At 41.4% G+C, this 16227-nt stretch overlaps 1 protein-coding gene across 1 annotated transcript in view; it reads left to right on the top strand.

Moving 5' to 3' along the window:
* The first annotated feature begins 2611 nt into the window (after positions 1-2611).
* The window catches only part of LOC118232023 (lysine-specific demethylase RSBN1L-like), a 49522-nt gene continuing 35906 nt past the window's right edge, over positions 2612-16227 (top strand). The window contains exons 1-2 of the mRNA XM_035426543.1: positions 2612-3163; positions 12110-12265. Of these exons, the coding sequence (XP_035282434.1) occupies positions 2677-3163; positions 12110-12265 (643 nt within the window). The 5' untranslated portion in view covers positions 2612-2676. The remainder of the gene's footprint in view (positions 3164-12109; positions 12266-16227) is intronic.

Here is a 16227-nt window from a genome sequence, read left to right as displayed (position 1 = left end):
AGCGCACAGTAAATATGTTGACTGAATCACTGACGATCTCTGTCATCTATATGGACACTGGTTCTGTTCAGACATGTGCCTCTTACTGGCCTGTTTCGCTACTTGTGTAATGTGAAGTAAGGGATCCCATTTATCAACAGGCTTAAGACCATCTCCATCTGATTCCCTCTCCACATTCGTCAATTTCTCTGTCACTCCGCAGCAACCATAGAGACTAACAGTAGGGTGAGACTACATGAAAGGAGTTTGCAGTATCAGCACCTATGTCCAAATATTCAACATAGTATTGACACACTACGTAACTCTGAGTGTGTAACTTAAACAGAGAATCCATGTTTTAAACATATTTAACAGCATGTTTTACTGCAGTGGCACAGACTGCCTGTAAACCAGGGTGCCCCTCTAAAGCTTAATGAACTGAGAGGTGCTTTTCAGGCAATGGACAAAAGACAAGGATCCTTCAGTACTGGCTTCTGCAAGGTACAAATAAGATGCTTCCCTGACAGTTACAGGGAAATTGCTGCAGATCAAAATTAATTAAAATGCAAAAAAAAAATTTTTTGGCTCTCTTAAAGTCAGCGTTGTGAACTCCACATTTGACAGAACTTTCCTGTACATTCCATATCTTAATTACGGTTCACTTTAGGCCACTGGAAGCCATTTCATTTCCCATATCTTAATGAGACTGAATATGTGTACTCACACTCAAGATTTTGATTTAAAAAGATGCTCTGGCATAACAGGATTTCCAAAGATTAGTCCATTTTTCTTCTCCATATTGCTCTGGGTTTTGGATACCAGCCTCTGTACTTCCGGCATTTTGCAGACCACAATACCGCTTACGATAGCAGCTGTTGCGCTGGGATGGCTGCATTTATATTCTCTCAACTTGGGTTTGTTTTTTGGTAACACCCTTTTTGTCTCACTAAGACGAGTTACTGCAGTGATGGAACATCAGTAGAAGTTATTTCCCCAAGCAGTAATTGCTGAGGGAGTCCCGACTCTAAAATACACTACAGTGTATAGCTTTTTGATTGCCAGCTGCATGGATGGACTCCAGAGGAGATTAATCCACTAATGCTTTGCTAGCTGCTTTCACCGTTTCTGTCCCAGCACTGGGAGCCGTGAAACGATCTAGACTGTCTTGTTTTCAAAACGAGTTCTGGGTATAGTGGAGCTTAATTTCATTACTTGGTTTCAGTAGCAAATTGTGTTCTGTGTGCTACCTCACTGAGAAGTTTCCAGATACTTTGTAAAAATACTTTATTTTGATTCTTTCCATGCAAGCAACCCATATAATGTTATTATTATTATTATTATTATTATTATTAATAATAATAATAATAATAATAATAATAATAATAACAACAACAACAACATTATTATCAATAAAAACAACAACAATAGGCCTAATATAAAACACTTCCGGCAATCGATAAGGATCTTGCCCCCTGCAGCAATTTGACCGTTCCCTTCTGACGGACGCTGTAGCATATTGAACGACATAAACGTCTCGTTGTTTTCTCCAATGGCCTTCCATAGATTAGGCCCGAGTTGACGAGCCTGGTTTCGTGCAGCACGACAGTTTGTCACTGAATTGGCGCGCCAGTTTCCGTCCATGCTCCCTCCTCGCTCCACATGACTGCACCACTAAAAGTGTGTCAGTCCCGGTTGTTGTGACGTGCTGGCGGCGCGATTTGTCATTCGACTGCGCTGGGCATCACCAAGCCATGCCTGTGGAATTTCCTGTAGCCTAAGCTTGTGCCTTCTTAGCCGGACCATGAGAGGGATAGTTTTATGAGGCTAAGCACATGGTCAAACTTCTCCAAACTTACAAAAAAAGAAGAACACATATACCCCTACCGATCCTACCGTTCATTTTTGCATAATTACAATTATTAGAAGGTGTAATCTACAGAACTATGTACATCTAGCTACATTACAACTGCATTCATAGTTCTGGTACATAAATGATATTTGCCTATTTGTTATTCTACAGTCATTTCACATTTTGCTTCTTTTCAGGAGCCACGAACATTAATTTGTGTACTGGGGAACATTTGAATCAAAACGGCTGCCTTTACTTAAGTATTTATCTAAAGTACAATTATTAGTTACAATTACAATTATTATTAGTATACACACACACATGATACAGCCATTCATGCAAGAACAGTAGCTATTAGTAAACTATGTTAATTATATAAATACGTTTATATAAATACAACGTTTCATTTACATACATACCCGCAGAAAAAATGATATGCTAAAATTAACAGATGAGTGGTTGGCAAATGAAGGATTCTCAAATTCCAACTTACTGACGTGGCAAAGGAAAAGTCAGCACTTTATACCCTGAAATTGAAGGCTCATGTCTCAAGAATTGCTTTCCTTCAAATAATTCCTGTTATATACTACTATTTTGTCTTCACTGATTTTTCTGTCCAGTGTTTTAACTAATCTTTTCCCGCGTTGTCACCAGTCCTTTTCTCCTCCTACAGTGGATTCACGCTTGTCAATCAGGAGAAAACCCCGCCTTCAACCTTCTCTGTCTGTCAATAGGCATAATGCCACGCCCCTTCACTGCCTGTCAATAGACATTATGCCCCGCCCCTTCTCTGCCTCTTACACAAACAGCAGTCGCGGACGGGGAGAGTAAATAGAGAAAGCCCCAAGATGGCGGAGTCAGTGAGCTTCATTCACTTCGCAGCAGCGGATAAAAGCCCGCTCCCAAAACCCAAGGAACCCAAAGGAACGTCGGAGAGCCGACCGCAGTCTTCCCGGGACCACCATCCTCCACCACCCAAGAAAGTCCGAAACGAGGAGAAGAGCCTTAAACCCAAGAAACTGAATGGAGAAGGCGGAGGAGGGGGAGGAGGCGGCGCAGTGGAGAAGCAGCACCAGAAGCAGAGTTATGGCAGCCCGACAACATGGGGCTTCGGTCCCATTAAGGCGAACAACCCCGCAGCGCCAGTTCAGGCACCTCTCCACAAGGTCTTCAAGCAAAGCGATTTCCTTGCCTCCCCCTCGAAGTATAAAAAACCCAAGGAGAAACGAGAAAAGGAAAAGAAGAAACACAAACCACCTCCTACAAGTAACGTTAACAGCCTTATCAGTTCTGGGCTGAAGAAGGAAAATGGGGAGGTGAAGTTGGTGCAGAAAGGTAACGATAATGTTTTGGAGTTTTCTGCGAGCTAGTGTCTAACTACGTGGTAATTTGTGGCTGCGTAGCTAACGGATACTCACCGATTAGTTTAGTCATACCAGTTTATCAATGTCAAGAAAATGTGAGGTCGACTACATGATCGAGGAAATGTTCGTAATGTTCGCAAGCTCAGTCGCTAACGTTGCTTTGCGTCACATTCTAGCTAGCTAGCTAATGCTAACTACTCGTTGCGGAATACAGGAGCATGTGGGCCATGAAGTAGGCTGTGCTTTAGCTAGCATGCTAGTACGAACACTTCGATATGCATAAATGATTTCTGTATCATTTATGAGCATTTTGAGATCGTATCTGATCAGCATGTTCGCTGCTCGGTGATAAAACATTTGCAAACAAAATCAGTATACAAATAATGCAGGTTCTAATATGGCATATGTGACTAACCATCCGTATGTAGCTAAGTTTAGCTAACTAAGCAAGCCTGTATTTGAACGCTGTCCAGTTCAGGATTTGGTTATTGTTTCTTGTCTGCATGCTTCGCGAGCTGTAATGGCTGCGAGTGGCACTTGGAACTTGGGCTAACTAACGTTAGCTTGCCGATATGTAGTATTAACATGACGTGTGACAGTGTTACATTTGTCGGAATTGTATGAGGTGTTGTAATTACATTTGCAATTACAATACATTTTAAAAATATTTAGATTGCATAGTTAGTTACCATGTGCAATATTTATTTTACAAAACATTCGTTATTCAATTTAAGTTAGCCAGCAAGCTAACTGCAACGTTATTGCTCATTTGATGCTGCGTAGCTGTCTTCTTAATCCGGATCATGAATAAATTTACATTAGCCCAGTTAATGGCGTAGCTATTAGTTTTTGTAAACAAGTATACAAATGTGTTGGTGAAGGTAGAGCGCGTAGCGGTGAGTTATTTGGCAGTTAATGTGCCATTGGTTTTAAGCGAGTGCTGAAACTATGCTATTTCTACAGTGTACAGCAATCGCCCGCCATTTAGTAATGTTTTCCACCACGCCCCCAAAATAATATCGCCGGAACATGGCAAGGTAATGCCCACTGTAGGCTCTGCAATTACAGCCAGGTATTGGAACTTTCTGTTAGAATCCTAGTTCTCTTCCTTAGGAAAGTGACTATTTATGTTTAACCCAATGAAAGTAAGGGAACTACGTCAACAACCCTGTTTAGATTCCTGTTATTCTAGTTAAAAATAATTGTTTAATCTCTGAGGTTCCTTGTGCCTCCTAATTGTCCTTTGCCGTAGCCTACAAATACTGTGAGCGCGCTGACCTCCTGGGGGCCATTACAGGGGACCTCGTGACGGACGCCCGTGATGTCGTCTGTCGATTCAAATTGGTGACCCAATCGTCTTCATCCGGATTCAGGTTTTAGGAAAGTGTTTTAAGTGGCTTTAATTTAGGGAGTTAATGTGTATTGTTGGATTTCTTGTTGAATGTCCATATTTTTTTAAAAAGGAAATGGTAATTTTTAAGTGGAGCATTTTCAAATCTAGCCATACCAAAGACCCACAATTTTTCCAACATTTTCCCACTTGTTACATCCAGTCTGCCTGGTTTCAGGTTAGATGTGGGTAGATTCAATTTAATTTCTTGGTGTTGCTGATTATAATACCAGCTAACCTATGCAGTGCATTTTTTATGTAGGCCTTTTAAGATTTATGTGGCGATGGTCTGCTTCTTTTCTGATATTTTACTTGGAAAACTGAAGGTAACTTATATTTACAATTTTGGTTTTGGTTGTTCACTGATTCATGTAGGTTGCTGCCTTAGCAATAACAATTTTCTTGCTTAGCTTGTGGAAGATGGCACATTTGTAAGGTATGTAAGGAATTGGACATTGTTAAATGGATGGTACTTGCTTGGGTAGCCACCTTTATGCATGCTATCAAGCTTATATTTGTGATTTGTTGTGTCTCAATTTTCTTAAATGTATAGGTGTGGACAATATGGAAAATATCATTTGCCCATGTTTTTCAAAATAAAAGCACTACTGTTTACAGTAGTGCAATCCATTTAGACAATGTGCACTTTGGGTTTCTACAGGGCATTCTTCCAGGGGTCTCAAAACACATTTCCAGTGCTTTCTCATACTCTGTCCTCTAGTGAAGGCCCGTTTATTCTCACCTGCATACAGTGAAATTTATCCCCTGCAAATCTGTCTTGATGTATTGTTAAAGAATGACAGAAATTGATATTAAAGGCCATTGCAAATTACAGTTGTGCAGAAATCATGCATGGCTTTGCACTGTTCATGACTGAAAAACACGTTGTTATTATTATAAATATTTCATTTCAGGCATATCTCTTGCAACTGTTAAAGTTGGAAATACCACACTTCTTCATAAACTTCTATGCAACTCTTTACTTGTATTTTTCTAAAATAAAGATTTAAAAAAATCATTATCCATTGACGTAACACGATGTACTCAAGAATACCAAACTGGCACTTAAACAATGAAAATATTAACTATGGTTGAATTCTGGTACCTGGTAGAATTCTGGATTGTGTTGCAGCTACATTTTATTATCTGCCATTCATTAACTAGCTCTAGCCTAATGTAAAATCGGTACTATTAACTTATCACCTGCTTGCTACAGGCTACACTCACCACTACAGAAAATACCCGTTACTGGAAGTGGCCCATTACACTATTTTAAATGTACCATTTCAGGCTTTGGCAAGCAAACAATATCTTCTGACATTCTATAGCTTGTCTACAAGTGATTATTAATTGCTGTCCTGCTAGCTATGGCTAGCTAGCAAGTTAGCTAACCAAATATTTTCTGACAGTGATGAACACTTGCTTCTTGTTTTCTATAGCATTAATCACAATGTTGTTTCTTAACCATTTGGAATGCCAATTGTCTGCATGCTGCAGACACGACTGCCGATTGGGGAGAGTGTAGACATCCATGGTTCTCCTCTGAAGCATGTTGTGCCACCAGGTGCTTCTTTTCACACCGCAGACTGCAGCTAAGCTTGCACAGATCTTTCCTATGTGGCTTTTACGTGGAGTCCACTGGCACCCAACAGTGATCCATAATCACCTGAAACCTCCCACACTCTAGGCCACACAATCACCAATTGCAGATTCAGTTCCAGGGTGTGATGGCCATCCATGCAACACTGTGGGGCGATTAACCCCTTCACCCAGATGCCAAATCTGGCCAATCCTTGCCAATTTAGGTAGTGTTCATCTAAGGATTTATAACTCTGATGTGAGCATCACCGAGACTAGGAAAATTCTGTAAATATGCATTGCTGTAAATCATTACATAATCATATTTCACTACATATCAACAGCTTTGGCTTGAAACTCATGGTTACATTTTCTGACTTTTCTATCTTTTTATTAGTATAGGGGTCTAAGGTATCTTGGGTTCCAAAAACCTCTTCGAAAATGAATAAAATGCTTTTTGTCCATTATAAAGCACATTAATATTTCCTCTTGTGTTGGTTTAAGATGAAACATTGATATCACATTGAAAAAGTATGCTAAAAACATTGACACAGTGTAGTTCACATACATAAATATGTAATCAATCACTCTTGTATGTTTTTCTGTATTCTACAGTATGGAATCTTTTGTTGCATGGCGATGGGACAAAACTTTACAAATGTTACTATTTATGATCACCCCAAGGGAAATTTTACATTCATCTAGCACATATCAGCACACAGTAAATTTGAATGAGTATTTTTCTTGCCCTCAGTGACAAGTATAGCCCAGGAGATACCAAGACCACACATTATGTACAATAAGATAACAATAAAATAATATTCCACCATCAGAAAATTGTTGCCGATGTTCGAGCTTCATGGAAAACCAGTGTATCAAACATAGCACATGACTGAGCCACCTATGAACACTTACACTACAGTATGTGAAATGCCTGCGTTAGAAAATAGCGCAAAACTCATGAAAAACACTCAGTTTCATTGTGAGTGGTATGAATTCTAACAAAGTAGGTCTCTACGCTAACACACTATGCTAATACTAACAGCTGTTAGCTAGCCCCTAATGCAAATGTGCCGAGCATTATTAGCAGAGGTAAACAGTTGTCTATTGTGTCCAGTGCGAGTATAACTATCAAAAATTACACAACGTTAATAATTTAAATGTTACAAGCAGTAATACATCTTCGGCATGTTCATATGTATCCTCGCTAGAATTCATGCTTCCTCCTCTTCTGATCCACTCTCCAAATCCATGTCAGCATGGCTAGAATTTGCTTTAGCCATGCTGATGAGTAAAGTCTTTCAAAAATCAAAGCAAAAAAATAATTGTGTCTCAATGAGTGCTTGTATATTACTGCATAACGTTATGGTTGAGTGCGCAGCATTGTGCTAAAGCAACAATTCATGCTGGGCTCTCAATCGTTGTTAAAAAATATCAGATGTGATGCTATACACCGTTAGAAAGCTTCTACTGTCCTCTCCTGGATGAGGGTTATCAACCAAACCTGAATTAACTGAGAAGAGTTAAAATGGTGTAAAAGTCCTGAAAGGGACATCTGTATGTGCCAAACCAATGATAAGATTGTATATTTATTCCATATTTAGTCTCAGATATATTGTAGAATGAGATGGTATAATTACACAGGAGTTCTTCTTGTTTATTTTGCAGTTCAGTGAATGGCGTTTTTCACTGCTGTATTGGCATACCTTTGGGCTATTTTAGGTTTAATAACATAAGCTAAATTTGCACGACAACGTTTTAAAATATGTAGAACAACTGCTTCTGCTGTTGATTGAATGGAATGTAAGAGATCACAGGGTTTGGCAGAATCATCTTTTGCCTTGCCTATTTCACGCCACAATCCAATCCCTAAAATATCTGCCTACTTGGCTAACGTTAGCTGTGAAGTAACCTACCACTAACTACATTACTTTCTTTTAGCTGATTGTCTGGATAGGACCATCTGCGTAATGCACTCCTCTGATTAATATGAGCAGTAGTGCTACCAACACTCCCAGCCCGGCATGTAAAGATATGGCGAGTAAAACAACCAGTGCAAGTTAACTATGGTAACCAAGAAGCAATGTACAAATCCCAAATGCATACACCCCTAACATATTGCTAATTATAATAATAAATAGCTATGTAGTTTGCATTGAAGGATGGGGATAGATTTGCCTCTACGTGTGCAATCACTGGTTAGGTGCTTTTGTAATATTTTAGCAAAGTATAAGAATGGATTCCCAGCATTTATACAATGAGCAGATTCAATTCAGTAGGTTATTTACGGTCTTCGTATGTTGAAGCGTGCCATGTGACTTGGCTGCCGTTTCTTTCCACAGAACTGCTGAAGTCTGGGTTGTGATACTGCAGCAGTTTAGAAATGGGATGATGTGTCGCCATCCGAGGACGCGGCAGTGATTATTACTGCAGGTTTTTACCGTGCTTGGCATTTTCGTTCCGACCTGCTCGGAGCTTCTGAAAAGTGCAGAGCGGCGCTCTGGGACGCGTGCTGTTTTTAATAAAGCCCACGGCGGCTCCGTCTTTCCTCTTATCGGGCCTTTGCTGTTTGCTCTGGCAGGTCTGAGATGGATTAAATAAAACTTCCAAAAAGTGTGTTTGCATCGACACTCTGGTCATATTTTTTCATTTGACCCAGAACACACACTCTCGTATCTTTGCTGTTGGGTCTTTCCAGGGACCGCATGCCAGAAATGGCTACTAGAACAAGTTGGATGTTGTGTGAAATAGTCATTTTTAATTGGTTTAGCTGTTCCCCTTTGTAAGATTGGGTTCTGATACTCGGTGCAGTTTTGCCTTATTTGATTATTTGAATGGCATCATATCGGTGCTCCCAAGATCGTTTGTAACTGATAAGCACCTGATGCTCTATTCAAGATCTAAGACCTTAAGCCAGTGTGCAATGTTAGTATGCATGGACCAAGTCTATAATCATAGCAACCTCTTTATGGCTTATCAGGGCTATTCTGTGGCTAAACTAGAAATGTGTTAAAGGGTTTTGGCATGTCAATGTGCTGTTTGAAAGGAACCTTATTTATGCTTCGTCTGTAATCTGTATTTTACACATGGGGCTTTTCATCTCAATTCAAGCAACTACATGGGGAGTCTCGTTCGCTTTTTTTTCTCCCAGTAAACACTGTATCCAAGTGCTTTTTAAATTCACATTTCAGATATAGGTGGGATTTTGTGGCAGTCCTTTTTAGAGCATATAAAAATGACTATAGAATATCGTAATCATAAAGACAGTGCATTTCAAAGCAATATTTCTGCGCCCGGCTATGTGTGAAACTTCATCCTCTGTTTGGAACTCCTCCATGGTGACCTTTTGTTATTCAGTAATGTACACGGGGTTATAGATGTTCCCGTCCACATTTCGTCAGATCCCTGGGTTTTTTATTTTTTATTACCATGAACACCTGTATAACAGCTACTACCCCTCCCCTTTATATTGGTATGCAAATATGGTCATCCATAAAATAAAAATAAAAAGGTCACCCATAAAATAAAATACAAAATTTAAATAAAAACCAAAATCCAAAAAATGCCACTTGCTCCTCTGTGGTGTAAGAGTTTTGATGTTACCTCTATTTTATGAACTAATGTGAAAATGTGCTCCCTTGTTCACCTGGATTGAAATGTGGTTAACAGCTTGAGTTGGCTTTGTATTTGAATTGCATTTCTTAGAAATCCCTCCAAAGGGAAGTTTTTTCCCCCTGCAGCGCCATTGATTCACTGCACATTCAAATTGTAATTTGCAATTAAGTTGCTATTGAAAATGTTTTTTATAAAGGCTCTGCCATCTAGTCTGTTATCAAATAATTTAGATGCTCTGCCACCCGCATTCTCCCATAAAATATTCAATTCTTTAGAAGAATGGGCATCTATCTTTGAGGAAATGGTGAACGTTTAAATGCAAAGTCTTTAAAAAATGTTTTGACACGGAGCCAAGGTGGTGCCATCCGGTGTGGCCTAACCCTCAGAATCACCTTAGAAACCATCTGCTTCCACTTCGTTGGTTTACATACAAGGTTACATTCGTTATTGTAACCTGGGCGCTAAGGTACAGTGAGGGGGGAAAGCAATAATAAACACCATTACATGAAGATTTTGGAAGATACCTTTTTGAGACCTGAAATACTACAATAAAAAAACAGAACCAACAATTTGTCCTTCAAACCACATTCTCTTAAACAGAACCAACAGGCCTGAATTTAAACATTATTTTAAACCAAACAAACAAGCTGATGCTTAGTTATATATAGGGGCTGTTTGGAAATGTAGAAATTAAGTCAAAATGCAGTTTAATTTGAATCATTTGTTGGAAAGGTGGAATTATGCTAGCCTTATCATTTTAGATAGACTCGTGTTGTAGCTGTGATCATTTTATGAATTGATAACCATTAATCAGACGTGCTGTAACCTCCATGCATGTGTCTTTCTCTGAAATATGCAGTACAGCCAGATTCAGCACAATAATAACAACCTGGTCTGTAGGTGCTCTTAAAAATGGTGACCCTGCGTTCTCTGAAACATTATTCGCTTTAAGTTAATTTCATAAAGAGTGAAGCCAGTGTGTCGCTTTTTGCAGCGAAACTGAAAGCAGCTGACCAGGAACTGCACAAGGACACACTGGGTGAACTTTAATTTCTAAGCAAGCTCAGGGGTGGTGCTCGCAGTGTCATAAAAGGCATCAGCAAGGGAACACTGAAAGGGGAGCAGCAGGACTGCAGACACACTAGCGGCTCCTGACTGCGTTAGGCTGCTGCCAGCTCTGTTACTCAATACACGCGCTTATCAGTGTGCAGAGATGCATTAAAGCACAACGCTTTTTATTGCACATGAGCAGATAGCTATGTTTTTTTTTTTGTTTCATAATCACTCCTTCGGTAATTCTCACCCAACAGTTTCCTTGTCCTTGGAGGCTGCGTTTCTCTCGTAGTCGCTGTCTCTCTCGGCTCGCCCGTCTTGGTGCCTCTCTTGCTCAGAAGGCGTGGTTATTCTGTGTGCTCCTCAGTGTACTAGCTGTTGCGTTGGCCTGTTCCTGTTGCGACATGATCGACTGTCCAAGTTGTATTTCTTTGCATGCAAGCATGTTGTACATGGCGGAACACGGACAAGTGGGTGCAGGATTGTGACGGTTGAAAATAATTTGAGATCATGGTGAATTTTATTATGATAATTATGAAGAATGTTTTATTACCCAGCCCTGCCACAGACTAACCTGCAGTCATCAATTGGTTGCACTCTTCTCTTTGTTTGATGTTTGATCCATGTCTTGCAATATCAACAGTGAACAGGCCACCGGAGAGGTTCTCATGGACAGCAGTTTGAGAGCCGTGCAGCCTTGCTGCACGTCACTACAGTGTGTAATGTAGTTACCAGATCTGTGCATCCGAGTAGATACCACTGAGACCACTGCAGAACAAGTCACAAGTCCAAACTGCCCGTCAGGTGCACTGAGCTGGTTGGCTCTTCAGCGCCTTGCTGCTTGAATCAACGCCTGTGAAGCGCCAACTGGTTTCTGTGACGCTTCCTGATGAGTGACCTCAGTTTGTCGAATGCTAATTTGGAGCTTCAGATCCACCCTCATGACTGTTTAAAGAAATATTTGCTAACAACCTGGAAGTGAAACTGAGTACGTATGGGCAGCTAGAGCCCTCTCGATTAAGGAAACAAACTAAAAGATTGTCCTGTTAGATTCCTCATTCGAGAGGGCACTAGCTGTCCATACGCACTTAGATTCCTCATTCAATGCTAGTTTTATTAGGTTGCATTGCATAAAAAGCCCTTTTATTACAGATCCCTGCACGACTGTGGCAGCTAGACCTCTTAAAAGTAAATGTGCAAGTCTCCTCCCTGGACAGCACTGTGAATGATGTTGCTTGAAATGATACTTAGTTTCCGCCTCTTTATTTTTTTCTGTTTCAGACCACAACAGCAAGGACAAGGAGAAGAAAAAGGAGAAGGAGAAGGACAAAGAGAAAGAGAAGGACAAAGAAAAGGAGAAGGAAAGGGAGAAGAAGAAACACAAAGTGATGAATGAAATTAAGAGGGAAAATGGAGAGGTGAAATTGCTCCAGAAAGGTGTGTAATCCTTTATGATGCCTATTCTTGTTGACTGTCTGACCATTTCTGTAGCAGTCAAAAGGGAAGTGTTTACAAATCTAACTCCTTGCCCTGACCTTTTTTTCCCACGGAGCACATATGCTCCTATGCTGAAGAAATGTGGGAGCACACTAACTCATCCCAGTTAGTGGATGTGCTCCCAAGTTATTTTTCCAGTTAGCACATCAATTTTCAGGAGCAACTGGTGATAAAATGGGAGCACTGTAGAGACCTGGCTTACTATTACACTCTTAGCACTGTACTGATTTCTAGTTTATACAGTTGTGTCATTTATTACTTTTGTTTGTTTACCATTTCATAAAGGAGAGCAGTCAGTCTGCCCTTTCTGTGTATTTTTCCACTGTATTCAGAGAGCAGAGAGAGTGCTACAGTTAAAAAATAAAAAGTCAATTTCGGGCAATCAGACCCCTGGCCACAGAGATAGATTCGTATAATCGTCGAGTGTAGCACATGGCCACCCAGCCATTTATCTGATTTGATGTTCTGTGGCTCTGAACAGTGATTTTTATCTGTTCTTCTGTATATTCAGTGTGCTGAGGTTTGATGCTGGTTTTGATGGCGGTGTATTTTGCAGTGTATTTCAGCTAGAACGGCTTAAAATGATGCAATCATAATTCGCTAGGCGAAAATATTAGCCCCAGGCTGCAATTTAGCTGGACTGCATTTTGCTGCACACGAGATCCTATGCTTTTTGCCCTCTGAGAATCTCGGATCAGAGAGCCAAAACCTCAGATGTAGACCTCGGGCTTGCATGGTGCAGGTACGGGGGTGGGTGTGCGTGTGGTCCAGCTGCGCATCCTTGTGTAGCCGAGCCGCTTATTTTATAAACGTTTATTTTATTTTATTTTATTTTATTTTATTTTATTTTATTTATTTTATAAACCGTTTATTTGCTGGTTAGAAACGAAGTTGCGGGGGAGGGAAGTCCCCATGTTCGCGTGTGGTTCGTGTGGTGGATTTTCTCATAGCAGTGTAATATGTCCCCCTCCGTGGCTGCCCGTGTCACACGTCACAGTGGAGTGCGGGGCACGGCCGCGGCTTAATCCAGGGCCGGGGTAATAATTTTCGGCGAGGCGCCCGTGGCGGACAGACGGCCTCCCGCGCTCTCGCCGTGTCGGGGCGAGACAGATGGCGCGGCTCCGTTTATGACTTCCTTTCCGCCGGCGCGCCGCCCGGCCGCATCGAGCCTTCAGCGCCGTTTGAAACACCGCCGCGGCCTGCAGGACCGCGCGTGACCCGCTAAGCGTCCGCGCTTTCATTCGCCGACTACTTCACTTTCTGCCTTTGATGAACACCCCCCCCCCCCAACGGTGGGGGTTTTTAAAATATTAAAGTTTTATTGGGGCTCTTGAAGATTCCCTCAGCGCTGAATGCAAATGCTGCACTTGCCCTCTTCATCCGTATTCTGCATGGCCGTTTCTCCTTCGCCTTTTTACGGCGTGATGATTTATTTATCCGTGTAGATGATCGAGTCTAGACATCCGGAAAATTATACGGGCTCGCTTGCTTTTAGAATAAGCCGATATTCAGGACATTTCTACAAGGCTCCGTTTTTATTTTTCCAAAAAATATTATTTTTTGTGGCGTGTTTAACGTTTAATGTTCTTTTCCATTTTCTCGCCAATTTGGACTGCCCAGTCCTATTTCAGCGTTCATTGCTGGAACGTCCGCTATCTATTCAGGAGAGTGCAGACGAGCAGGTGCAAAGCATGCAGTGTCAGTCGCTCCTTATCGCATCCCTGCTTGCCAGTCGGACTAGCTCTGAGTTCCCAGTTAGACACTTGTGCTGCTAACAGGGTACTTGCACTAACCCAGTCGACCAGTGGGAGTCACTGGTGAGCAGCTAGATGGGGGTCCTGGCCAGCTGAACCTGCCCTCACCCTGGGCAACACTGCTACCAATTATGCATCTCCCTGCAGGGATACCAGCCCCAGTGCACATTGACATAGCAGGGATTTACACAGGACCGAGGGGCCCATTTAGAAACAGAGCAGCGCCTTAACGGAGGGATAAGCCACCCCCCCCCCCCCTTTTTAAATCACTTCTGGCATATATTCAGCGTGAGACGTATCTGCATAAATTAAGTGTCCTATATAAATAAATTAAGTGTCCTCTTTATCCAGTATTTGTGGGCAGCACTCAAATGCTCTTGTAGCTGCAGTGGAACAAGTGATAGGCCATTGGCTGCACTGCTTTAACGATTTGAATATGCTAATTGCTGGCAGTCTATTGAGATAAACGCTTGCTCTTTAAAAAATGAGGGGAAATGAAATTCTGCATTTTAATCATAAGTGTTTCTTTACCTTTTTCGCATGGATTATCTATAGCCATCCAAAATAATCACTTCATTGTATTGGTCTGCAACCCAAAAGCAGTATTGTGGTTTGTTTCAGCATGAAACCCCCCCCCCCACGTGCTACGATACTCAAAAAGAAGTGTAGATAAATATTTTTACTAACCAGGAGGTGGTGAAATCCAGAGTAGAAAACCAAATTTACAGTACCCTGGCATAAAACAGAAAGTGCATCACCTGATGTTATCTCACGTGCAATTTAAGCATGCAGACAACCCATTCGACACATGGCTTTACATGGGATGGGGGAACTCCTGCACATTGCGCTACATTTGCCATGACTGGGCTAGCACGCATGGTCCCCAGTCAGACGGATCACTTGTTTTTTTCTCCATCTTTTTTATTGGCAATTTGGAATGCCCAACAAAATTCCAGCCAATCCAGATGCTTCTGCACTACTGCTAACCAGTGGCTGGTTTCTAGTGGAAAAGACGATAGAAAAGACTGCTGTTTGATGAGATGTGTAATTATAACCGGAGAGGCAGAGTGAAGTCATCTTCTTGGTTTCTTTGGTTGTTCAGACCTGCCTGTTTAAGCAGTTAATCCTTTCCTAACATATTTTGGCTTGATGTTTGCTAGCTAGCTTCAAAAACAGGTTTGGGTGTGCAGAGATGGCTACCTTTCTTCTCCACTGTGACAGTGACTTCTGTCATAGAACCACAAGCTAGTGCGCTTACTAACTAGATGGAAAAAAAATCCTCAAATGTCGGGTGCTAGCTTCTTAGCTAGGTGCTTAATGAGCTTACTAGTAAAAACTCCAAGGTACTTTGCTGGCCTTACTCACTAGCCATTGTGCTGCATTAAATGTATTTTAATTTCTTTGCACCCACATCCACATGCATGGATTTAGCGCGTGCTTAGGTTTTTAAAGCACATCTGAATGTCACTGAAAGTACTGGCTGACACAGTTATCATATCCTGTTCCTGTGGTTACGATGCATCAAAATAAAGTTTTCTTTCATTCATTCATTCATTCATTTATTTATATAGTGCTTCTTTGCCATAGAAAGCACCACTCAGACGTAAGTAATTGGAACAATCTTCGTAGCAGATTTCATCACATCTGCATGTTCTTGAACTGCGAAGCAAAGACACATTATTCCAAACAGATGGCCGGGCAGGTCAGTTTAGTGCAAGATGAAGAAAAATGTGAATTGCGCGCGCGCGCTAATGCTACCAGCGTTTGCGGCGCCTGACCCGTACTTATGAGCACTAGCCTTAGAACCCTGTATTGTATACAAACTGGTATATTTTGTATAAATGATCATCCCTGCATCAGGGACTTGCACCTTTCGCTCGGGAATGGAGCTCCCCGTTATGACTTTGCTTAATTGGAAAACCTGGCTGGGTTTGCATTGTTTAGACTTACAGCACCTGTTCCCGGAATGTAGCGCGCTCAGTGTGAGAAGTGCCTTCCAGTGAAAATGATTTTGGAGCACTGAAATAAATAAATTCCAAATGTGTCACAGGATGATCCGTTGCTAGGTTTGGTGCTAGCGTTGCTTCTCCTCGCGAATCCCAGGCTTGTTTTGCTGCTGAGTGCCTTTGTATTGCAGAACGCCCTTCA

Source organism: Anguilla anguilla, chromosome 7, assembly GCF_013347855.1.
Source record: "Anguilla anguilla isolate fAngAng1 chromosome 7, fAngAng1.pri, whole genome shotgun sequence".
NCBI lineage: Eukaryota > Metazoa > Chordata > Actinopteri > Anguilliformes > Anguillidae > Anguilla > Anguilla anguilla.
The sequence above is the reverse complement of the archived record's forward strand: the minus strand, read 5'-3'. Positions and strand labels throughout refer to the sequence as shown.